At 43.0% G+C, this 27,206-nt stretch overlaps 1 protein-coding gene across 2 annotated transcripts; it reads right to left on the minus strand.

Annotated features, from left to right (window-relative positions):
• Positions 1–382: 382 nt before the first annotated feature.
• Positions 383–27,132, minus strand: LOC139392325 (solute carrier family 66 member 2-like). Of its 2 annotated transcripts, XM_071140230.1 has the most exons (5): positions 26,121–27,132; positions 25,698–25,831; positions 23,741–23,791; positions 18,198–18,414; positions 383–3,144 (listed from the first exon to the last, which is right to left on the minus strand). In XM_071140230.1, exons 1-5 carry the CDS (start codon positions 26,321–26,323, stop codon positions 2,934–2,936), a joined length of 816 nt encoding a protein of 271 aa, XP_070996331.1. In that variant the 5' UTR covers positions 26,324–27,132; the 3' UTR covers positions 383–2,933. The 2 variants fall into 2 exon arrangements, with proteins under 2 accessions (XP_070996331.1, XP_070996333.1); XM_071140232.1 differs by lacking the exon at positions 23,741–23,791 and having other exon boundaries at positions 26,121–27,125.
• Positions 27,133–27,206: the final 74 nt, after the last annotated feature.

Genomic DNA, 27,206 nt, shown 5'->3' on the forward strand with positions numbered 1-27,206 from the left:
TTGAGGGGTCACAGTGCTTGTTGTGAAGACACAGCGAAGGTGCATTACCATGTAAGTGTTGTTGATAGCTGTTGAGGCCACATGCCTGGAGCCCAAACATGGACTGTGGTTGGTGATCCAGTGGTTCCTCTGACAGATGATGCTAACCAGGTCTCCGCTGCTGATGGAATAGTATTATCAGGACAGGTGCTAACAGGCCTGCGTCAGAAATGCTACCCTATATTGCACACTATCTTTTTCCAGGGCTCTAGTCCAAATGAGTGTACCATTTAGGGAATAGGGTGCTATTTCAGATGCACCCTGGGTGTTCTGGTGTAACTTACACCCTTCACACAAACATCACTAGCATAATGAATTTACACAAAGCACAGTAGAATACAAGTTCTCATTTTGGCCTTTAATGACAGCGCCACAGAGCTTTCATGAATACTGGCAACAAGTAACAGCATATCAGACAGAGGTTGATTTAAATTGTCTATTGACGATGAACTGGCAATTCTATAGAAAGAACTGGCCATTCCATGGAAAGAAATGTGGTGATGTACTGTGCAGAAACACAACAAAATACACAATGTGGTATTAAAAAGGTCATCAAATATAAAAATGGCCAAAAAATGTATAACACAAATGATAACTATAAAATAAAATTGGGGGTACATAAACTGAGGCTGTGATTCAGTCCAAGGCGCCTTACAGAGCAGTGCACTGGACAGCCGACAATGCACTTTTTAAAGTCAATTTCCCCCGAGTTCGCGGAGACAGAATTCATGGTATGGACACTGCGAAAGCCGGTTTAGGTGTAAATTGCCTTTAAAAAAGGGGCATTGTCGGCAGTCCAGTCCAGTGTTCGATAATGCAACTTAGTTTTAGGTCAGGATTCAATCTATGTAAAAAAAAATTATTTAAAAAATCACAAGGATTGGCATTGTTTGATCAGCATCTACATGAACAGAGGAATAGTTTTGCAGTTTTACCCATGAACAACTAAAACTGAACCACCAAAAGAATACAACTTCACATCAGAAACAGTGAGTCATTTTGGCCCGGTTGATGCTACACAACCAGAGTTTACTAGGTGCACAACTTCTTCATACAATGACAACAACGGTCACCATTTGACATGCGTCACCGTCCTCCTCATCATTATATAAAGAGCTTGATAAAGGGCAAGTGAACAAGGTTTGTGATTATACAGGCGTTTCAGGATTAGAAAAAGATGGATAGCATAACAAAACAAATATTCCGCATCGCCAGTGATTAAAATAACGTTTCCCAGAGTATCCAGCGTAAAAAAATATACCTGCGTCTGAAATGGCACCCTATTCCCTATAGAGTGCACTACTTGGTCAAAAGTAGTGTAATAAACAGGGAATAGGACGCCATTTTGGATGCAACCAACTACGTTTTAGCAAGCAGTTCAGAAGTGAATATAACAGCTGTAGTGCTGGTATCGTCTTGGTTACACCCAGAGAGATTCAATTTACCATGTGGTCAAACACTCCAAGAGGTTGAGTCTGGACATGCCTACTACTTGGCAAGAACAAAACCCTGCACTCACACCAGCCCTCGGCAGGATAAGATTTGTCTCCACCAAAAGCACACATCTAAAACATTCGAAGAAAGCTGAAGAAAGAAATATTCATATAAAACTCTAAAGGTCCTATTTAAACAAATAAAAGGTTTCTAGGGGTGCTTGAGGCTGAGAGGAGCAGGGAGATGACTTGAGTTGTTCATAGACCAGCAAACAGACTAGGTCCTCAGAAGCCTTGTTTATACCTGGCGCTAACATGCAACCTTTGTCCTGATCTTGTCCACATTCTGATTGTGCCCATATTTTCAGAAATATGTCTACACATGGTACATATGTGTCTTTAAATGGTCTACACCTGTCTGAAAATGCAGGCACCATCAGAATGTGGACAGGAGAAAGGATGCATGTTAGAATCAGGTATAAACAGTGCTAAAGACAGGAGCGTTGTACTTGATGTCCTTCCCGATGCGTTGTTGTGGTTTTCATTAACCATGAAAAACACAGAACATAGAAAGTCCTTCCAGTTCCCTGGCCTACAAACATGGCTGCTATTCCTTAAATGAAAACAGTAACATAAACATAATATTTGTTTCACACAATGTCCTACCTCCCTCTCTCCACTGACTCCCTTACTGTCCGTAATACCAGCAACACAGTGGTCCACTGAACCACTGAGTCCTTAAGCTTTACCTCAGAGTCATCTGAAGGACACGCGTTGGGCTCCCAGGAACCAGGCCTCTGGCCCAGATAGCCTTTTTCATTTTTGGTAAAACTGCTGTTGCTTCCAGTTGAATTAATCTTGGGAATTTTCCAACAAGCAGCAGCAGCAGTCGGAGGTCTTCCAACCAGACCAGAAGAGGCCTAAGTGATCAGACAGACCAGACCCGTGGAGAACTTAGAACAAAGAGCTATCTAAATTAAATGTGGAATCTAATTTCCCCCCAAAATAATAATTCCATTGTACATTCAGTAAGGTTTCTGTTAGTTACTCTGATGATCGGTTGTACATTGTGATCACTGGCTGAGTAACCAGCCCTTTGTGAAAGTCTTAAGGTTTTTCCATGCAACAATCATCAGATCTATGGACAGGAAAGCTGGTCCACACTTCCTCGAGTGTCCGTCCATACACAGTGCATATGACTGGTAATGTAGATTGATGCATGTGCATAAGATTCTGTGTGTATGCTCAGCTATATTCATATATAGGGATATATTCTTAGGAATATACTTGTATTACCATTTGCACAACATACAAATACATACATATGACTGGAGGTCCTATCCGTTTTGAAAAGAAATGTAACAAGTGTCATTCAGCAAAATTCTTCAGGCAAAGTAACTAACTAGTTTGTGTGCTCACGACCGAATGGTAACGATGTGTGTGTGTGTGTGTTAGGGGGTCTCAGAGTGCCTTGGTGCTGGTTGTGTGTGACACGGTGTGTGAGACGGGTTTCTGCGGGTAGCGGCTGTAGTAGTAGACCTGGAATAGAATGGCAATGTCCACTCCCACCTGCAGCAGACCACAGGTCCAGAACTGGACAGGAGCCTCGGTCAGCAGGAAGTAACCCGTCTTAAAGGTGTCCCCACTCGTCCACATCATCACCATTTTTATACTGCAGGGAGAAAGGGAGTAGAAAGAAGAGAGGGGGGGGGGGATAAACATTTCAATGTTAGCAGAGCTAGAGACAGTGGTTATGTCCAAAATCTGTCTTGCCTACTACTTACTAAAACGACATACTGTGTACTAAATCATACTACGTACTATGTATTATGTACTGTTTAGTATAAATGCATGCAGTAAGCAACAAATCAATATACTAGGCTCACCCATACTAAGAATGCGTCACCTAATGCACAATTGCGTCGTTTCCCGCCATCTGTTCCTTTTGTTACAGCCTGTCCTCTTATCAGCTGTTGTCAAAACACACGTGGGTCTGAAAATATGTTTCTCTTCCTCCATAGAGTGCAGTAAATACTAGATGAAAAGTCTAAACAAGTATGACATTCTGGCATTTAAAGGATACAAATTTCACACTATAAAAAGTTATATTTTTGCATTGCCAAAAAGCCTACTATTTAGAACGCAAGTACAGGTATTCGGACAAGGCCGGTGACACACCTGAACACTACCTTAAGTCAAGACAGAAAAGAGATATTAGGAAATCATGAAACACAATAACAGACCAAATACATCGTTAGAGGTAGGGGATACTGACCCACTATTTCCAAAAAAAACTATTAAAAGGAAAGAAATGCAATTAATTCAAGTTCATTTGCCACAACTCTTCTGGAGTTTAGAACTCCTCTCAGGGAGGTTTATAAAATTCAGACGCACGGTACGGTGAGTTCACCCGTCTGCTCTCTGCAGCAGATCTTCTCCCTCTCTCCTCTCTCAGGGAGGTTTATAAATTCAGACGCGCGGTGAGTTCACCCGTCTGCTCTCTGCAGCAGATCTTCTCCCTCTCTCAGGGAGGTTTATAAATTCAGACGCACGGTGAGTTCACCCGTCTGCTCTCTGCAGCAGATCTTCTCCCTCTCTCCTCTCTCAGGGAGGTTTATAAATTCAGAAGCGCGGTGAGTTCACCCGTCTGCTCTCTGCAGCAGATCTTCTCCCTCCTTTCTCCTCTCTCGTGGAGGTGCTTAGGCCGACTTCTCAGGAAGTCAGAGTAAATAAACAACTATAGTTCTGTTGTTCAGCAGTAGCTTTTAGAACAACTCTGTGGTTAGAATCCGGTGTGCTAGATTAGGGTTGGAGCGAAAACCTACAGGACAGTAGCTCTCTAGGAACAGTGTTGGAGAGCCCTACTTTAGGCTGTGGCCCCTCTCTGTGTTACTCTGCAGCATTGTGAACTATAATGAGCCAATAGGGAAGTAACCCACTAACAGTAACAGTAGAAGGGCAGTACAGTAGGAGGTCTCTAGGTATGTTGTCTACTGTACAAAGACCGAGCTTTGAAAGGCCTCAACTTTTTAGATGGAGAAAACAGCATTGCTTATTATAAATGGGTATATGCAAGGTTTCTTGGCATGCTGGGCTCCCAGGATCTCCGCTCCATGTTTCTAAAACATCCAAGTTAGTTTTTATAATGAGAAAAGTCTTGACAGTGTTGGTGATTATGGATAAATCACAACAGACAAACAGTCTCCCCAGCTACTGCTATCCCTCTCCTCCAACCTCCCTCTCATCTTTGGGACTCTTTGTTTTTCTCCCCAGGCTTTGTACTGAAGCCAAGGACGGAAGGTAAACGCTGACAAAGGAAGGACTGAGGCACAAACACAGTTAGCAAACAGCATTCAGAAGTGTTTACAATAAATCGCCTACCACAACAACATTCCCACAACAACACTCCCTTCTGAACGAAGAGGCATCCTCTATCTGCTGTTCTTCACACTACCTGCCTCGTGTCGTGACATTTTGGAGTAGGGACCCCTGCTCCGAGTGCCAGAGCCAATCCTGACATGTCAGCACTTTCCATTCACGTGTAAACAACACAGGTTAGTCAAAGGACAGAATGCTAATCTGAATATAAACACATTTAAAGGGTGAGGGTGGGGGAGATGCCTCATCTAATTGGTGTCAAGGGAAGACCTGTCAAATCATTCACATTTTATTTGTCACATGCGCCGAATAACAAGCTCTTAATCGACAATGTGGTTCAAGAAATAAAGTAAAGAAAATATTTACTAAATAAAATAAAAGTTTAAAATAAAATAAAAAGTAACACTATAAAATAACAATAACGAGGCTATATACAGGGGGTAAAAGTACCTAGTGAATGTGCGGGGGTACAGGTTAGTCGTGGTAATTTGTACATGTATTACAGACTCGGCCAGGGAGAGGTTGAAAATGTCAGTGAAGACACCAGTCGGTTCACGCATGCTCTGAGTTCACATCCTGGTAATCTTTGTGAAATGTTGACCTGTTTAAAAAGGTCTTGCTCACATCGGTTACGGAGAGCGTGATCACACAGTCGTCCGGAACAGCTGGTGCTCTCACGCATGCTTCAATGTTGCTTGCCTCAAAGCAGGCATAAAAAGGCATATAACTCGCCTGCTAGGCTCACGTCACTGGGCAGCTCGTGGCTGAGTTTCTCTATGTAGTCCCTGTATAGGGCTTTGTATGGTTGCGGTGTACGTTGAAAATTCCAAATAATTATTCAGACAAGATTTTCTAGGTGTTTCAGGGAATGGGTTTTTTTTGCACTAAGCAAATACACTGATGTCATATGGTATGCAGTAGTAGGCCCAATAAACTAATCCATGATAAATACAACACATATCCTATGAATATTATACTGCATCCGTGACGTTACGATTGGTTCATAACCATACAGTACTGTCAAGTATTGACTACACTGCCAATACCTCTAATATGGTACCACTCTCCCTATGTCATTTGTCTGACCCTGTATCAATGATATTGGCAAGGCAACATGTTCAATGATCCATACAAGTGAACTGATGAAGATTTACTGCATTGAGGCTACAAATGGTGGCTTCAAAGTACGAAGACTACCGTCTAGCTGAAGCCACTAGGCAGAGGTAATTGTCTTCAGGCTGATTACAGGGTACAGGTTCATCCTGTCTCAGGCTGTCTGCTAGGTAAAGTGGAAGTTGGAAGTTTACATACACCTTAGCCAAATACATTAAACTCAGTTTTTCACAATTCCTGACATTTAATCCTCGTATAAATTTCCTATCTCAGGTCAGTTAGGATCACCACTTTATTTTAAGAATGTGAAATGTCAGAATAATAGTAGAGAGAATGATTTATTTCAGCTTTTAATTCTTTCATCACATTCCCAGTGAGTCAGAAGTTTACATACACTCAATTAGTATTTGGTAGCATTGCCTTTAAATTGTTTAACTTGGGATAAACGTTTCGGGTAGCCTTCCACAAGCTTCCCACAATAGGTTGGGTGATTCCTCCTGATTCCGCCCATTCCTCCTGACAGAGCTGGTGTAACTGAGTCAGGTTTGTAGGCCTCCTGGCTCGCCCACGCTTTTTCAGTTCTGCCCACATATTTTCTATGGGATGGAGGTCAGGGCTTTGTGATGGTCACTCCAATACCTTGACTTTGTTGTCCTTTGGGATGGTGTTCTTTGGCTTGCAAGCCTCCCCATTTTTTCTCCAAACACAACGATGGTCATTATGGCCAAACAGTTCTATTTTTGTTTCATCAGACCAGAGGGCATTTCTCCATAAAGTACGATCTTTGTCCCCATGTGCAGTTGCAAACCTTAGTCTGGCTTTTTTATGGTGGCTTTGGAGCAGTGGCTTCTTCCTTGCTGAGCGGCCTTTCAGGTTATGTTGATATAAGACTTGTTTTACTGTGGATATAGATACTTTTGTACCTGTTTCCTCCAGCATCTTCACAAGGACCTTTGCTGTTGTTCTGGGATTGATTTGCACTTTTCGCACCAAAGTACGTTCATTTCTAGGAGACATAACGCGTCTCCTTCCTGAGCGGTATGATGGCTGCGTGGTGTTTGTACTTGCGCACTACTGTTTGTACAGATGAACGTGGTACCTTCAGGCATTTGGAAATTGCTCCCAAGGATGAACCAGACTTGTGGAGGTCTACAATTTTTTTCTGTGGTCTTGGCTGATTGTTTTTGAGTTTACCATGATGCCAAGCAAAGAGGCACCGAGTTAGACGGTAGGCCCTGAAATACATCCATAGGCACACCTCCAATTGACTGAAATGCTGTCAATTAACCTATCAGAATCTTCTAAAGACATGACATCATTTTCGGGAATTTTCCAAGCTGTTTAAAGGCACAGTAAACTTAGTGTATATAAACTTCTGACCCACTGGAATTGAATTATGAGTGAACTAATCTGTCTGTAAACAATTGTTGGAAAAATTACTTGTGTCATGCACAAAGTAGATGTCCTAACCGGCTTGCCCAAACTATAGTTTGTTAACAAGAAATGTGTGGAGTGGTTGAAAAACGAGTTTTAATGACTCCAACTTAAGTGTATGTAAACTTCCGACTTCAACTGTAGCACCCACAGGATGAGGGGAGGAAAGAGGAAGGGGTGAGACCTGTCAAACCTTCTACATTATTCATGTCTCCACCTTCACCTCACACCCCTTTACTCATTTAATTTGTACCACCCTTTTTAATAACCTTCCCATGCACCTACTCATACTACCTCCCTCCTTGCATCTTTCTCTCCCTCCATCCTCCCCCTCTCCCTCCAAATCCATCCAAGGTAGGAAGCTTGTTAATCCTGGAGAAGAGGAGAAACATTTCTTTCTTTCTCTCTGAGTGCTGACGTAGAGTTTGGGCCAGCTCTGTGTGTAATGACGTGAGAGCAGGATTGAGGATTTGATCAGCCCTCCTGAGAACTCAGTCTGCGTCTCCAATGGCCCCCTATACTGCACTACTTTTGACCAAGGCCCATCTCTATAGGGAATAGGGTGCCATTTGGGACGCAGCGTCAGAGAATGCTGGGAGGTCAGGGATGGGGTCAGAACATGCCTGGGAGATGATTCTAAGTCCCCAGCCACTTACAGAAGACTAACTGAGAGGTAAAAAAAGCCTGTATGCATCGGTGGTGGTGGAGGATGGAAGACCCTCTGCATTTCATCAGGTAATCAGCAGCTCCACAGCCCAGGTGGGTGGGCAAGTTGTCATAGACTTGTCTGACAAGGTAGTGATGCAGTGTTGTGAATGCAGAGACAGACTTGTATACTGACTGAATTTAATGGTCAAACAACAGTTAGATGGCAGGCTAAATAAGGCACTCCCTCTGAGCGTGTTATCTGTCCATGGGAAACAGCTCACACAGAGAGGACTTATAAGGACAGTCAGTCAGTAGGCGGTCTGCAGAGCCTGTCTCTCCATGTTCCATTACCTTTATCTCAGGCCAGGGGCCCAGACATCAAAGCCAGCACCCCAGGTATCCCCCGCCTAGCTAACCTCCCCCGCCTCCCACCCCAGTCATTAGTTTGACTGCTTCTGTCGGTTTATGTTCATTGCTGCCCTGCTACACACACAGACGCACGCCCACACACGGCTGGAGACCTGACATCATGCCAGCACACCTAGACCAAAGTGCCATTAATTCTGCACACAGAGAGGCTAATAGGGGGGAAGCCACACACAGAAAGGAAAGGAGGGAAGACCACAATAACTAAGTACATCCATCTCCAAAACCACTGGGCAAACCAACCCCACGCAAAATCACCACACCAGGAAATATTCACAATAAATTCAGCAGGATTACATAATGTGTGTTTCGTAAGCTTTCAACTTCAAACAGCCCTATAATTAAGCCTCACATTCAAATGAATTGTCTTTGACCATAGAGCTATGTTTGACAATGTATCTTGTTTTGACCATGGAGCTACATTAGAGAGAGACAGAGACAGAGACAGAGATCTGTTCTTTACTGAGGTTGACTTGACATCCTTGAAGTAAATGTGTGATTTGGAGCTGTACTGTAACTATAGAACAGGAGGACTACATTTACATCCACTTTGGAAATCATTTCCCATCAAACCATGACAAGACAGATCAGAATACACTTCCCCCATCCTCTCCTCCCCCACCCAACATTAGAGTAAACATGTTGTGTCACCCACAGCCCCCAGTCACACTCCTCTTTGTGCTGTAGTAATGTTCTGTTTGGTAACTGTCTGCTAGAGGGGTCTTGCGCCTGGCTCTGACAGGTCAATATAAACAGGAAGTGATGGAAAAGCAAACGCATGCCTTCAGCCTGTCATTAGCAGGCTGATGACATAGTCCGTTTTACGAGGGTATCTTACCGATCCTTGACTTCGGCGATGTCATTTACAAAATAGCCTCCAACACTCTACACAGCAAACTGGATGCAGTCTATCACAGTGCCATCTGTTTTGTCACCAAAGACCCATATACCACCCACCACTGCAACCTGTATGCTCTCGTCGGCTGGCCCTCGCAACATATTCGTCGCCAGACCCACTGGCTCCAGGTCATCTATAAGTCTTTGCTAGGTAAAGCACCTACTTATCTCAGCACCCACCCGTAGCACGCGCTCCAGCAGGTATCTCTCACTGGTCATTCCCAAAGCCAACACCCCATTTGGCCGCCTTTCCTTCCAGTTCTCTGCTGCCAATGACTGGAACGAATTGCAAAAATCGCTGAAGTTGGAGACTTATATCTCCCTCACTAAATTTAAGCATCAGCTATCTGAGCAGCTTACCGATCGCTGCAGCTGTACATAGTCCATCTGTAAATAGCCCATCCAACTACCTGCCTCATCCCCATATTGTTATGATTTGCTTTTTTGCATACCAGTACTTCTACATCATCATCTGCACATCCATCCCTCCAGTGTTAATGCTAAATTGTAATTACTTCGGTACTATGGCCAATTTATTGCCTTACCTCCTTACTCCATTTGCACACACTGTATATAGATTTTTCTGTTGTGTTATTGACTGTACTTTTGTTTATCACACATGTAACTCTGTGTTGTTTTTGGTTGCACTGCTTTGCTTTGTCTTGGCCAGGTCACAGTGGTAAATGAGAACTTGTTCTCTACTGGCCTACCTGGTTAAATAAAAGTGACATAAATAAAATAAAAAATTAGCATCAAGTGTCCCAAATGGCACCCTTTCCCTAATAGGCCCTGATCAAAAGTAATGCACTATAGTGCATTCGGAAAGTATTCGGACCCCTTGACTTGTTCCACATTTTGTTACATTACAGCCTTATTCAAAAACGTCAAAAAATTAAATAATCTACACACACACAAAGCAAAAACAGGTTTTTAGGAATTTTAGCAAATGTGTTAAAAATAAAAGGAAATATTACATTTACATAAGTATTCAGACCCTTTACTCAGTACTTTGTTGAAGCACATTTGGCAGTGATTACAGCCTTGAGTCTTCTTGGGTATGACGCTACAAGCTTGGCACACCTGTATTGGGGGAGTGTCTCCCATTTTTCTCTGCAGATTCTTTCAAGCTCTGTCATGTTGGATGGGGAGCGTTGCTGCACAGCTATTTTCAGTTCTCTCCAGAGATGTAAGATGGGGTTCAAGTCCGGGCTCTGGCTGGGTCACTCAAGGGCATTCAGAGACTTGTCCCGAAGCCACTCCTGCATTGTCTTGGCTGTGCTTAGGGTCGTTGTCCTGTTGGAAGGACTCTAGAGCAGGTTTTCATCAAGGATCTCTCTGTACTTTGCTACATTCATATTTCCCTTGATCCTGACTAGTCTCCCAGTCCCTGCCGCTGAAAAATATCCCCACAGCATGATGCTTCCACCACCATGCTTCACGGGGGTGCCAGGTTTCCTCCAGATGTGACGCTTGGCATTCATGCCAAAGAGTTCAATCTTGGTTTCATCAGATCAGATAATCTTGTTTCTCATGGTCTAAGAGTCCTTTAGGTGCCTTTTGGCAAACTCCAAGTGGGCTATCATGTGCTTTTTACTGAGGAATGGCTTCTGTCTGACCACTCTACCATAAAGGCCTGATTGGTGGAGTGCTGCAGAGATGGTTGTCCTTCTGGAAGGTTCTCCCATCTCCACAGAGGAACTCTGTCAGAGCGACCATCGGGTTCTTGGTGACCTCCCTGGCCAAGGCCCTTCTCCCCGATTGCTGAGTTTGGCTAGGTAGCCAGCTCTAGGAAGAGTCTTGGTGGTTTCAAACTTCTTCCATTTAAGAATGGAGGCGTTCTTGGGGACCTTCAATGCTACAGACATTTTTTGGTACCCTTCCCTAGATCTGTGCCTCAAAACAATCCTCTCACAGGTGGACTCCAATCAAGTTGTAGAAACATCTCAATGATCAATGGAAACAGGATGCACCTGAGCTCAAATTCGAGTTTCATAGCAAAGGGTCTGAATACTTAAGGTATCTCTGTTTTTCTAAAAACCTGTTTTTGCTTTGTCATCATGGGGTAGTATGCATAGATTGATGAGGATTTTATATTTTATTTAATCGATTTTAGAATAAGGCTGTAACTTAACAAAATGTGGACAAAGTCAAAGGGTCTGAATACTTTCCGAATGCACTGAATATAGGGAATAGGGTGCAATTTGGGATGCAGATCTGTTGCCATTAACCATCTCTGGACCTGACTGGCATGGCAATGGCATGTTCTGGGGTTTGGCTTAACACATTCATTATTTTATGAAGGCATATTTTTTAATTATGAGTCTTTGATAATCAATATGATAATGAGCTTCTCAATCCTTCTATTTTTAGTCTGTTGCATGATCATTCAGAGACTACTTACATTGTGTTGTGTTGTGTGTGTACAGAAAGTATTCGCACCCCTTGACATTTTCCATATTTTTTTTTATTACAGCCTGAATTTAAAATTAATTACATTGAGATGTTGTGTTACGGGCCTACACACAATGCCCCATAGTGTCAAATAAGTGGAATTATGTTTTTGGAAACTTTAACTAATTAATTAAAAATGAAAAGATGAAATGTCTTAAGTGAATAAGTATTTAACCCCTTTGTTATGGCAAGCCTAAATAAGTTCAGAAGTAAAAATGTCCTTAACTTCTTATGGCTGCAGGGGCAGTATTGAGTAGCTTGGATGAAAGGTGCCCAGATGTGCCCAGAGTAAACGGCCTGCTCCTCAGTCCCAGTTGCTAATATATGCATATTATTATATGCATATTATTAACACTCTGAAGTTTCTAAAACTGTTTGAATGATGTCTGTGAGTATAACAGAACTCATATGGCAGGCAAAAACCCGAGAAGAAATCCAAACAGGAAGTGGGAAATCTGAAGTTGGTCGATTTTCAACCCAGCCCCTATTGAATACACAGTGGGATATTGGTTATGTTGCACTTCCTAAGGCTTCCACTAGATGTCAACCATCTTTAGAAACTTGTTTGAGGATTCTACTGTGAAGTGGGACCGAATGAGAAGGGAATGAGTAAGGTCTGCCATGAGCTGACCATGCTCTGACCATGCGCGTTCACATGAGAGGGAGCTCTGTTCCATCGCACTTCTGAAGACAATGGAATTCTCCGGTTGGAACATTATTGACGTTTTATGTTAAAAACATCCTAAAGATTGATTCCATACATCGTTTGACATGTTCCTACGGACAGGAATGGAACTTTTTGACATTTCGTCAACTAGGGAACCCGCTTCATGACTTTAGATTTGTTTACCAAACGTGCTAACAAAAGTAGCTCTTTGGACATAAATGATGGACATTATCGAACTAAATCAAACATTTAATGTGGAACTGGGATTCCTGGGAGTGCATTCTGATGAAGATCATCAAAAGGTAAGGGAATATGGATAATGCTATTTATGAATAATGTTGACTACCCAATATGGCGGATATCTTTTTGGCTGCTTTGTTGTCTGAAAGCTGTACTCAGATTATTGCATGGTTTACTTTTTCCGTAAAGTTTTTTTGAAATCTGACACAGCGGTTGCATTAAGGAGAAGTGTATCTATATTTCCATGTCTAACAATTGTATTTTCATCGACATTTATAATGAGTATTTCTGTAAAATGATGTGGCTCTCTGCAATATCACCTCATGTTTTTGGAACTAGTGAACGTAACGAGCCAATGTATACTGAGATTTTTTTATATAAATATGCTTTTATTGAACAAAAGATACAGTGCCTTGCGAAAGTTTTCGGCCCCCTTGAACTTTGCGACCTTTTGTCACATTTTAGGCTTCAAACATAAAGATATAAAACTGTATTTTTTTGTGAAGAATCAACAACAAGTGGGACACAATCATGAAGTGGAACGACATTTATTGGATATTTCAAACTTTTTTAACAAATCAAAAACTGAAAAATTGGGCGTGCAAAATTATTCAGCCCCTTTACTTTCAGTGCAGCAAACTCTCTCCAGAAGTTCAGTGAGGATCTCTGAATGATCCAATGTTGACCTAAATGACTAATGATGATAAATACAATCCACCTGTGTGTAATCAAGTCTCCGTATAAATGCACCTGCACTGTGATAGTCTCAGAGGTCCGTTAAAAGCGCAGAGAGCATCATGATGAACAAGCACATACCAGGCAGGTCCGAGATACTGTTGTGAAGAAGTTTAAAGCCGGATTTGGATACAAAAAGATTTCCCAAGCTTTAAACATCCCAAGGAGCACTGTGCAAGCGATAATATTGAAATGGAAGGAGTATCAGACCACTGCAAATCTACCAAGACCTGGCCGTCCCTCTAAACTTTCAGCTCATACAAGACTGATCAGAGATGCAGCCAAGAGGCCCATGATCACTCTGGATGAACTGCAGAGATCTACAGCTGAGGTGGGAGACTCTGTCCATAGGACAACAATCAGTCGTATATTGCACAAATCTGGCCTTTATGGAAGAGTGGCAAGAAGAAAGCCATTTCTTAAAGATATCCATAAAAAGTGTCGTTTAAAGTTTGCCACAAGCCACCTGGGAGACACACCAAACATGTGGAAGAAGGTGCTCTGGTCAGATGAAACCAAAATTGAACTTTTTGGCAACAATGCAATACGTTATGTTTGGCGTAAAAGCAACACAGCTGAACACACCATCCCCACTGTCAAACATGTTGGTGGCAGCATCATGGTTTGGGCCTGCTTTTCTTCAGCAGGGACAGGGAAGATGGTTAAAATTGATGGGAAGATGGATGGAGCCAAATACAGGACCATTCTGGAAGAAAACCTGATGGAGTCTGCAAAAGACCTGAGACTGGGACGGAGATTTGTCTTCCAACAAGACAATGATCCAAAACATAAAGCAAAATCTACAATGGAATGGTTCAAAAATAAACATATCCAGGTGTTAGAATGGCCAAGTCAAAGTCCAGACCTGAATCCAATCGAGAATCTGTGGAAAGAACTGAAAACTGCTGTTCACAAATGCTCTCCATCCAACCTCACTGAGCTCGAGCTGTTTTGCAAGGAGGAATGGGAAAAAATGTCAGTCTCTCGATGTGCAAAACTGATAGAGACATACCCCAAGCGACTTACAGCTGTAATCGCAGCAAAAGGTGGCGCTACAAAGTATTAACTTAAGGGGGCTGAATAATTTTGCACGCCCAATTTTTCAGTTTTTGATTTGTTAAAAAAGTTTGAAATATCCAATAAATGTCGTTCCACTTCATGATTGTGTCCCACTTGTTGTTGATTCTTCACAAAAAAATACAGTTTTATATCTTTATGTTTGAAGCCTGAAATGTGGCAAAAGGTCGCAAAGTTCAAGGGGGCCGAATACTTTCGCAAGGCACTGTATATGTATTGTGTAACATGAAGTCCTATGAGTGTCATCTGATGAAGATCAAAGGTTAGTGATTCATTTTATCTCTATTTGTGCTTTTTGTGACTCCTCTCTTTGGCTGGAAAAATGCCAGAATTTTTCTGTGACTTGGTGGTGACCTAAATTGTTTGTTGTGCTTTCACTGTAAAGCCTATTTGAAATCGGACACTTTGGTGGGATTAACAACAAGATTACCTTTAAAATGGTATGAGATACATGTATGTTTGAGTAATTTTAATTATGAGATTTCTGTTGTTTAAATTTGGCGCTCTGCACTTTCACTGGCTGTTGTCATATCGATCCCGGTAACGGGATTGCAGCCCTAATAAGTTTTTAACAAGTTACATAATAAATTGCATGGACTGTCCCCAATAAGTGTTTAACATCATTTTTAAATGACTATTTTATCTCTGTACCCCACACATACAATAATCTGTAAGGTCCCTCATTCGAAGTGAATTTCAAAACAGACTCAACCAAATACCAGGGAGGTTTTCCAATGTCTCGCAAAGAAGGGCTCCTACTGGTAGATGGTTAAAAAATATCCCTTTGAGCATGGTGAAGTTATTAATTACACTTTGGATGGTGTATTAATAAACTCAGTCACCACAAAGACGCAGGCGTCCTTCCTAACTCAGTTGCCAGAGAGGAAGGAAACCGCTCAGGGATTTCACCATGAGGCCAACGGTGACTTTAAAACATTGTAGTTCCTCCACAATATTAACCTAAATGACAGAGTGGAAAGCGGTGGTGTAAAGTAGAGTAATACTTTAGAGTACTACTTAAGTGTTTTTTGGGGGGGTATCTGTACTCTACTTGACTATTTATATTCAGGTGTGTAAAGCTCTTAGAGACATACCCAAAAAGACACAGCTGTAATCCCTACCAAAGGTGATTCTAACATGTATTGACTCAGGGTTCGTGAGCTCTAATGCAAATGTGACTTCATTTTCAATACATTTGGAAAAATGTCAAAACACATGTTTTCACTTTGTCATTATGGGGGTTGTGTGTAGAAGGGTGAGAAAGAAAATATATGTAACACATTTTCAATTCAGGCTGTAACACAAAATGTGGAACCAGTAAAGGGAAGTGAACCGTTTCTGAAGGCACTGTGTGTGTGTGTGTGTGTGTGTGTGTGTGAGTGTGTACACGCGTGTGTGCGTTGGTCATGACTCGGTCACAACTGCGTGACTAATAGTAGGAACTCGGAACACTTCTGAAGATCCTCGATTAAAACTCCATGACGATGACAGCAACGGCACTAAATGGGTATAATATAATCATCATCATCATAATAACAGCATTAGAATGGAGCGTTAACAATGAAGCGTCATGTTTTATATACATTTAATTGTCTGTGCGAATCCTGCCTAAAGATTTAATCGCTAGGGAGAATGCAGTAAAAAGCCAATAAGTTAAATTAAAAGACAATCTAAGGAGGCATCCTGTTCAAAATAAGGTCTCAGTTTAAATAATACACTATATATTCACAAAGGTATGTGGGCACCCCTTCAAATTAGTTGATTTGTCAATTTCAGCCACACCCGTTGCTGACAGGTGTATAAAATCGAGCACACAGCCATACAATCTCTACGGACAAACATTGTCAGTAGAATGGCCTTACTGAAGAGCTCAGTGACTTTCAACGTGGCACCGTCATAGGATGCCACTTTTCCAACAAGTCAGTTAGTCAAATTTCTGCCCTGCTAGAGCTGCCCTGGTCAACTGTAAGTGCTGTTATCACGAACTGGAAATGTCTAGGAGCAACAAGGGCTCAGCCACGAAGTGGTAGGCCACACAAGCTCACAGAACGGGACCGCCGAGTGCTGAAGCATGTAAAAATCATCTGTCCTTGGTTGCAACACTCACTACCGAGTTCCAAACTGCCTCTGGAAGCAACGTCAGCACAACAACTGTTCGTTGGGAGCTTTATGAAATGGTTTTCCATGGCTGAGCAGCCACACAAGCCTAAGATCACCATGCGCAATGCCAAGCGTCGACTGAAGTGGTGTAAAGCTCGCTGCTATTGGACTCTGGAGCAGTGGAAACGGGTTCTCCGGAGTGATGAATCACGCTTCACCATCTGGTAGTCCGACGGACGAATCTGGGTTTGGCGGATGCCAGGAGAACGCTACCTGACCGAATGCATAGTGCCAACTGTAAAGTTAGGCAAAGGAGGAATAATGGTCTGGGGATGTTTTTATGGTCCGGGCTAGGCCCCTTAGTTCCAGTGAAGGGAAATTGTAACGCTACCGCATACAATTATATCCTAGACGATTCTGTGCTTCCAACTTTGTGGCAGCAGTTTGGGGAAGGCCTTTTCCTGTTTCAGCATGACAATATGTCCCTGTGCACAAAGCGAGGTCCTGTCAGAAATGCTTTGTCGAGATCTTTGTGGAAGAACTTGACTGGCCTGCACAGAGCCCTGACCTCAACCCCACTGAACGCCTTTGGGATGAAAAGGGAACACCGACTGCGAGCCAGGCCTAATCGCCCAACACCAGTGCCGGACCTCACTAATGTTCGTGGCTGAATGGAATCAAGCACCGCAGCAATGTTCCAACATCTAGTGGAAAGCCTTCCCAGAAGAGTAGAGGCTGTTATAGCAGCAATGTTCCAACATCTAGTGGGAAGCCTTCCCAGAAGAGTGGAGGCTGTTATAGCAGCAATGTTCCTACATCTAGTGGAAAGCCTTCCCAGAAGAGTGGAGACTGTTATAGCAGCAATGTTCCAACATCTAGTGGAAAGCCTTCCCAGAAGAGTTGAGGCTGTTATAGCAGCAATGTTCCAACATCTAGTGGAAAGCCTTCCCAGAAGAGTGGAGGCTGTTATAGCAGCAATGTTCCAACATCTAGTGGGAAGCCTTCCCAGAAGAGTAGAGGCTGTTATAGCAGCAATGTTCCAACATCTAGTGGGAAGCCTTCCCAGAAGAGTAGAGGCTGTTATAGCAGCAATGTTCCTACATCTAGTGGAAAGCCTTCCCAGAAGAGTGGAGGCTGTTATAGCAGCAAAAAGGGGGACCAACTCCATATTAATGCCCATGATTTTGGAATGAGATGATCGACAAACATGCGTCCACATACTTTTGGTCATGTAGTGTATAAACTAAAGAACATGTTCACTTCTAGTAGAAAATCCTTTCACTGAATGAACTAAAGTCAGTACCAGTTAGGCGTCTGAATTACATATCCAAGTATTTATGTGTTCCATAAATTAGAATGAATTTATACACAGGTGTGCAAATGAAAAAAACAGTTCGAAGTCATAGGTCTCATAATAAACCACTGAAGGTCAGCAGCTGGGCTATGAGTAGTATGGAAGCAAGAGATGGGATGAAGGACAGCGAATGTCAAGTGAGAGAAAGAGGAGACAATTGAATGGCCACTGTGGTGACTTCTGTGTGTATGTGTGACGCCCTCACCTCATCCCCTCAGTACTCTTGTTCTGGTAGTTACAGTAGAGCTGCGGCGTCCCCAGCATGGCCTCCGTGAAGACAGCCAGGAAGCCCAGGCTCTCTACGAACACAGACGAGTCCAGCAGCAGGTAGGTGACGTAGGCCGCCAGCAGGGTGAACGCCACCACACACTGCAGGTAGTCCACGAAACGACTCCACGACCAGAAGTGGCTCCAGTCAAAGTCTGAGGCAGACAGACATGCGGAGAGAAAGTAAGACACAATACTAACACCGACAGACTGACGGTTCTTACCTTTTCGAGGTCGATCTTTCTCCATCATGATACGTTGGCTCGAGAAGGCTGCAATAAAAAGCATTGCATGTGACGGGAAACGAGGAGGCATAGCTGCATGGAAAATTAATTTGGAAAATGCAGAATGATTTACTCTAATGTTCCTGCCTCACTGACTTCCCAAATGTTTCCTAAAAAGGTTGAATGGTTTTTTTCATCAGGGAAATAAACAAAAACAAGTGCAGTTCAAGTTTACTGAAGAAGGAGCCACATGAAGTCATGACAACTACAGGCCTGCAATACAATCTCTAGTGATCTGACAACATCTCAGCTAGGAGACTGGCACTTCCACAATACATTGTGCTGCTACTACCGGTCATCTCTAACCTATTGGAGTAGCTAAGACAACCGATCAGTTTATGAATAAGAAGGTTAGTGATGTGGATGCCTCCTCCTTTGGCATGTTGACGATTATGTTACGTTAAACTGTCAAAATGTTACTCTTATTGATTCATTCCCTTTCCCTGCGGTAAATCAATGAAGTCACCACTGAGCTGCACGTAATGCGTTTTAAAACTTCACTGAGACAACAATACACGGAGCCTGACCCCGCTCTAAATGACGTTAGGGGAGAGAAGAAGAAAAGGAGGAAATTAAATCACCACTGAAAGGAGGGGGAGAAGAGGTGGAGGGGAAACACGCTGTGCAGCATCTTCAATAGGATTTTACACAAACCTCTACATTGTACAGGGTCACGTTGAAATGAGAGTCTACTCATCTAAAAAGACACATTGGAACATCAAGCTCCTCTGAGGAGGCCTGTGGAACAGAGTGTGGGACGAGAGCGTCAGAAGGATTATGGAGAAAAACAGTTTCAGGAGCTACTGGTGAACCTCGCGACTCAAACACACTTAAACTGAATCAAATAAAAAGAGGGCGCAAACTCATACATCTCATCTAGAATAACATGGTTGGTTGGGTTTCCTACCATTCTACATAATCACATTTCCTTTTGAGAAACCACAAGAAGAGGTATGACACATTACCTGACGTGTCCTGCTGACTTACTGAGATTGAATTCTGAAGTGCATTCTAAATTACAATGGAATGTATTTTACTGAAATATTGATGTTCACCGGATCTGAGATTTAGATGGCATTTCTAATACGCATGGCAGACAGGTGTATGTGTGTATGTGAGAGTATGTGTGGAAGTCAGGGTGTGTATGATGGATTATCATGTCTACGGTCTGCAGCTAAATCACGGAGTGTGGGGAGTCCGTCTTGCCCTCACTGATAACAGCAATGCCTTGAGGGGGGTGAGGATATCTCAAAGAGGCACACACACAGCTTATTGTAATGGTTGAAGAGTGTTGCTACAGGGTGTTTACAGCAGCACGTTTACATGCTACATCACACTGTGCCTCGCCACCTCTGTACTATTCATCTACTCTGGGGCGCTCTCGTTCCATCGCTTCCCTCGTCCCCTCTCCTAGTTCATCTCTCTGTTAAATCTGACATGGGGCCACTGTGTGTGTGTGTGTGTGTGTGTGTGGGAGAGAGAGAGAGATGGAATCATGTCATATTGTTTTGCATGTGTTGGTCTCCTAAGAACATTAGTTTAGAAGCTGTCATTTAGCCTGTCAGGTCTGACAGTTACATGTTGTCATTCATAGTCCATAATCATGCAGGGAAAACAAAAGCCACCTAAAATAAAAATGGTCCAGAAAAAATAACCTGCTTTTTGGGGGTAAATTCAAAGCTAGAAGTGTGAGGAGAGTAGGAGTTGACTCGTTGGAACCGGTCAGATTCACGCCATACAGGAGAGACTGTGATGACTAATAAGCATCGAAAGAAGAATATAGACTATTCCCAATGCCCAGTTCCCCTATCCTCCCTGACTGTCCCTTTAACAGTACAGGCCTAACAACCAACACCCCTCACATATCTGGTACTGCTAAATACTGCTCAACGTTCTTTGTTTGAACTCACAGGGAGGGAGCTTAACGCACCTGCACTCCGTGGTTATTTCTCCAGAGTGATTGGGAACCTGCTGTCATAATGGATTCATGATGAGGTGCCATAGAGAGAAGGAAGCCAGGGAGGGAAGCCAGCTCTGAACATCACAGAACATTAAACTGTTCGGTACAAGCACAGGACACACACACACACACACACACACAACAGTCTCAGGAATATACAGAAATCTACTGGTTCAACAGGTCCGTGTGACAGTCCGATGATAAGGTGTCAGAATACTGTTGTTTCGTCTGTCTCAGTTTGACACTCATGTTTACAACTTCAGTGAAAGCAAGTGAAATTATTTTTGAAATATTCCATTGTAACCAACCACAGCAAAGCCTGAAACCCCAACAAAGATAAGGAGACGTCAGAACTATTTGTTACTCCCAAACTACATTCAGACAAACCGCCCTTTAGGGAGTTCGCCAAAGAGTAGTTTGTTGATGAATTCCTTTTTTTACATCCCATACATACACTTTCCTTCCCTGTTTTATTTCTTTAATTCCAGCTGTACTCTTTCATCCTTCCAACAATAGTGGATTACAACATGCCTCTCCTTCTTATATCCTCCTGGATGAATCAATAGAGGAACAGACCCATGTCTATGCAACAGACAGACGAGCAACAGACACATACACTACATGGCCAAAAGTGTTCGTTGAACATCTCATTCCAAAATCATGGGCATTAATATGGAGCTGGTCCCCCCTTTGCTGCTATAACAGCCTCCACTCTTCTGGGAAGGCTTCCCACTAGATGTTGGAACATTGCTGCGGGGACTTGCTTCCATTGAGCCACAAGAGCATTAGTGAGGCCGGGTACTGATGCTGGGCGATTAGGCCTGGCTCGCAGTCGGCGTTCCAATTCATCCCAAAGGTGTTCAACGGGGTTGAGGTCGGGGTTCTGCGCAGGCCAGTCAAGTTCTTTCACACCGATCTCAACAAACCATTTCTGTATGAACCTCGCTTTGCGCACAGGGACATATTGTCATGCTGAAACAGGGAAGGGCCTTCTCCAAACTGTTGCATTCGAGGTTCCCGTTCTGTGCGCTTGTGTGGCCTACCACTTCTCTGCTGAGTCGTTGTTGCTCCTAGATGTTTCCACTTCACCATAACAGCACTTACAGATGACCAAGCGCAGCTCTAGTAGGGCAGACTTCTGACTGACTTGATGGAAAGATGGCATCCTATGACGGTGCCACGTTGAAAAAGTTACTGAGCTCTTCTGTAAGGTCATTCTACTGCCAATGTTTGTCTATGTAGACTGCATGGCTGTGTGCTTGATTTTATACACCGGTCAGCAATGGGTGTGGCTGAAATAGCCGAATCAACTCATTTGAAGGGGTGTCCACATACAAAAGTATGGCTATGGAACAGGCAGGGGCAAATAGTGAGGCTGAGGGAGACGGAGCCAGGGAGGAGAGTAATAGGGTCTGGGAGACAAAGAACCAGAGAGCCAGGGAGGCAGAGCTCCAGATCCAGACCTGTGCTGCCCAAAGCCAGGAAGAGGCTGAGGAGAACACACCCTGGCTCTGGTTCCAGCTCAAATGCCAAGAAACATGACAACTGAACTCTGGTTCCGCTGCCAAGTACCAACTGTTTCATGTACAGGCCAGAACAGTGAACGTACATGTGGGACACAAAATGCCAGCTTTTGATGAGGTAAGTTGAAGACAGAATTAAGCTTTTTCTACTGTGATGAGAAGAAAGCCAGCTTACCATACCACTGGAGTTGTGCTGTAGAACATCACGCTGGGTGGAAACAATTTGATAAGTTGTAAGAAGTTGGCAGCAACTCCACCAGTCAACTCCCAGTTCCCAATGACACAAACACACAACACTCAATTCCAAACACAGCGGATTAATAAAAGGGAGGCAAAAAAAAATCACTTTGATTGCTGAAATGAATATCTTCAACAGTCTGTGCCTTTCTCTACAACTATAATTGGATTCTACAATGCACAATCAAATTAAACAAACAGATTTTGATGGGGATTTTGGAATTATGTTACTCAGAATGAAGCATGGATTTTTAAGAGAGACGACAATTGAACCCAATAAAGTGTGTGATGGACGGCAGTTCTGAGAAGGTAAACTACATCACTGTCAGTGAGGACTCTGGACAATATACAACACAGAGCATTAGAGGTACTGTAGGCCTTTGTTATTTCCCAGCACCACCTACTGTCCACACGGAGGATAGCAACTCCTTCCCATCTACAAAGCAGCAGTGTTAACCAGAACTAACCACAACATTGAGATCCATTGTTAGTAAATAAATACTTATGATGGGCATCACACGCGATTCACAAAAACAAAGTTCTCAGCACAATGAAATAGGTACAATTGATTGCTGGTCATCAGCCTCTGTCAACTGGCTGGGTGAGGGGCTCCGTACAGTAACAAGAAGAGGGAGTTGAAACAAAAGGGAAAAGATAGAAGTTGAATAGCCAGGACAGAGTTAGGAAGACTACAGTCTCACACACCGTCACATCTGTGAGCTGTCTGTGCATCTTTAGCAAGCTGGTGTGAATCCAAGCCATCATTGTTGTTTTACCAGACAGGACCACATTAGCTTTCACGTGCAGCATTTAATAGAATTGTTGCTGTAGCGCTAACAAAATAACACTGAGCATAGTTAATTTCAAACCAAAAAAAAAAACATCGCCGAGCAATAAGTCTATCAAGGTCAATAACATAGCAAGTAAATCGCAACAAATCAAAAGTCTTAATGCAAAGGTTAATCAATATATAGGAGTCTAGAATACATGCACTTTCATTTTCTGAGTAAGAATCTGATAGTCATCACAATCAGACAACTCAAAGAACTGAAGCAAAATTAAATGTCCATGCACAATCACTGCAATACAGTAGATGCATGCTATAGTAAACTAATATCAGTAGATATTAAGAAGGAAAAAAAAGCCTTTTACAAACGGAAACAATTCAAGCTATTGACTATAGCTAACACGCATTGTGAACTTCCATGCGAACACTATAACAACTATATTGGTTCTTTAGGAATCACAAATGGAGATATAACGAGGAAGGATCACATGCGATGCAGGAGGATCCATGCCAGGTTAAGGCATGCCAGGTTAAGGCATGCCAGGTTAAGGCATAATGATGCTGATGAGTTAGTGGCAGTTAGCACTGTGAATGGAGCAATACGAGAGGGAGAGCCACACAAGACCATGCGGTAAGGAAAGAGAGAGAGATGAAGCGAGGAAGGCAGAGAGCGAGAGAGACAGTACCTACCCAGAAAGAACTTCTTAGGGACTTTGATCTCCTCGTCCTTACTGTCTGTTGCTACAGACACAAAATAAGAAGAGGGAACAGAGAAAGAGAGCTTGGTTTCTCTTGTGCTACAGACCAGAACTGACCCACAGTTTGAAGTCAAGAGAAGTTTATTTTTGACATAAGGTTAGTGATTTCAAATGGACAACCCAATAACTACCCTGTGGGAATTAACATAGTTGAAACATCAACGTTTGGGTCGGACAGAGTTGAAACCTAAACTGTTGTACAGAGTAGAGACCTCAACGTTTGGCCAGAGTTGAAACTTCAACATTTGTTTTACATCAGACAGAGTTGAAATCTCAACGCTTGACTAATGTAAACAGCCTGTTTTCTCAAATCATCTGACCCGCCTACCTTGATCCTGTCAATTTGATTGGCTACCAAACTCTAAATTGAGGCCACATGATGGCAGCACTGAGCATTCAATGTTCTATTATTCCGTTGGCAAGGAAACTGGTGTCGGTCAGTCAATCAACAGGCTGAGGAAGGGAGTTATGAACCAGATTCAGCAGCCAGCCCACTCTAGTTCCGTAAACAGATGATCAACATCCTGTTATGACTGCAATGGGAATATTTAGGCTGAATAAAGTTCATGTTTAGCATGCTACATGTTTCACTTTGTTTAATACACGTGATTCTGCCAGTGTTCTGTTTGTGCAAGGTGTGGGTTGAATTAGAGATTAATAATCTCTTTTACAAGAGAGACCTGGCCAAAATAGCAGCACACAAAGTTGCAGACACATTGACAACTTAAAACACAAAGCACTAGAGTTTATATACATATACATACATTTACACATTGAACAGCAAGATTATTTGGGAAAGTGTGGTGCAACTAGTGGTCAAAACACTTAAATTTCCCATCAGTGTGAATATTATGGATTGTTCTCATATCTGTTGATCGTGTTTGACGCCAGACTGGAGGCGCAAGGACCGAGGACACACTGATTATTACTGTATTCTGTGACACTGTGTGATTATGTAGGCGCTGACAAAGTCACTGGCTCTATGTTTTCCTACAAGCCTCTCGGGCTGGTGATTACAGAACATGTGGTCAGTGCTGTCTGATAAGTATATTAATAAGGGCAGTTAGCCATTCTCTCTGCTCCTGTGTGGGATATTGTTCTCCTTTTTTCAGACTCTTTTATTCGCATGGAAATTACAAAGACAAACTAGAGTTGTACAGTACAGGGCCACATTCAGTAGGCAAATGTTGCAGATACAAATGTTTTACTTATTTAACCTTTATTTAACTAGGCATGTAAGTTAATAACAAATTCTTATTTACAATGACAGCCTACCCCGGCCAAACCCAAACCCGGACGACGCTGGGACAATTTAGCGCCGCCCTATGGGTCACCCAATCACGGCCGGTTGTGATACAGCCTGGAATCGAACCAGGATCTGTAGTGAGGCCTCTGACACTGAGATGCAGTGCCTTAGACCGCTGTGCCACTCAGAAGCTCATAAATGTCATGAAGAGCCAACATGATTCATTATTCTACATGTCAGAGAGGCATGTTTGATCGACATAACCCATTTCTATCTGACCGTTCCACAACATTATGCCCTGCTGAATGCACCCCATAGCACTGGGTTGGTTTAGATTGTCATACAATGATTTGGAGATTTGTGCACCAACTTGAGGTTAGCTGGGTGTGTATCTCTGTGAGTGGGTGTGCAGTCAGATTTGAGTTGTGTGTTTAAGCTGTAAAGTATATCATGAACATGAAGGAGTTCCTTTGTGAGGAAGGACAATTGGGCAACTAAGGAATGTGTAACACACACACACTCCAGAGGTTGGTGATACAACCAAGCACTATCAGTAGTTCACACCATGATGTGAACAAGAGGTTATAAACTGATTATATAAAGCTATAAAGAGTAGGGACAGGCCAGGGAGGAGGATACCGACCTGTGAATGAACGTCGCTTAGTCTGGAGTTCGGTGGCTACGCGGACGTTGGTACACAGGTTGAGCATGATCAACATGGTGGCTATCATGACAATGCTCTGCCACATGAGTGGCGTCTCAAAGTAGCGCCCAAACCTGGAAAGAGGAGACAGTGAGTAGTCAGGGTACAGGCTCCAGGGTGGCAATACTATTCTGCATGGAGACAATAGGCTTCTGTTGGAACCAAACAAAACCTTGCTATGCAAACCAATACAAGGATTCCCGTGAGAGGCAGTATCATTTTCAAACACTGTAAAATCTGAAGGGCCAAATAGTTGAAGTCTGTCTGTTCTCCAAATGCACTTAGGCTACAGCCTTCACATGCATCAATGCACATTTAAATAACCTGAAACCTCAAGATTACTGCACCTATGGCAAAACTTACCTGAACAGTATACGTAGAATGTTGGCCACCAGTAGGACTAGGCAGACATAGGTGGAGAATCCCTCTGCATTCTGTGTCCGTCTGATGTCCCTGTACTGGGGGATGTAAGGCACCACTCCACCAAACACCATAGCCCCCGCAGCGATCCATGTCACCAGTTGGTTCAGGACATACATGAGCTGCTCAAACATCTCATCTTCCATGTTCTCTATCGGTTATCTAGTCTACCAGGGCACACAGCAAATCATGGGAAGTCCCAAAGGGGCTGCGCAAAGTTCTAGTGAGCTGCACTTGCCTTTCAATAATGTGGTGCAGCCTAGTCAGAGAATGTGAACAGACCAGTGCCTTCGTATGCTTATTGACAGTCAACTATTGGATCAATAACCAATGAAGGGGACAGAATGATGTGTTCCTGCCATAGAAAAAAAGTTCCTTCTTTCAAACCGGATGTAAAGCAGAAATAACTATGTCCATCAATGATGTTCTATTGAACTGTTTACAGTAGACTCCAGAGGTTCTACCTTAGCAGAAATCCCGAGTTGCGGCGCCTCTGTTTCATACTACTGTAACTATATGAGATGTACAATGTAACAAGTTGAATGTTAGGCTACAATTGAGAACATCAACAGTCCGCCAGATAAATCTAGCTCGTCGGTCGACCAATCAAATTAATGCAATATTATTCAATAACAGTTTCAATTGACTGAATTTTTCGCGATTTGTAAAGAAAACTAAAATAGTCAACCCTCGACATTTGCTTTCCAGTTGTCCCCAGTCTAATCGAAGCGACTCAAATCCCCAGTCTTCCGGATGGGTTTGTAGTTACAACTGGACAGCAGCATAAATCTGTGCGTCACATGATTGTCATTTACAAAACAAATCCCGTTTGTCTGAAAAATATAATTCCAGCAAAAATCGAAAGAGCGTGAATTTACCGGAAAGTGCAAAAAAGCCTACGTCCACTGCTCTCTCCCCGCCACACAAACAGAAAGCTAGAGCAGCACTTCCTTCTACGTCAAAATCGTCGCTCCCTGCTTTGGCAACATCTGAGTTTGGCTGCATGGTCCTAGACAGAATCAGGTTTAA

The sequence above is a fragment of the Oncorhynchus clarkii genome, chromosome 32 (genome assembly GCF_045791955.1).
Source record: "Oncorhynchus clarkii lewisi isolate Uvic-CL-2024 chromosome 32, UVic_Ocla_1.0, whole genome shotgun sequence".
In the NCBI taxonomy this organism is placed as follows: domain Eukaryota; kingdom Metazoa; phylum Chordata; class Actinopteri; order Salmoniformes; family Salmonidae; genus Oncorhynchus; species Oncorhynchus clarkii.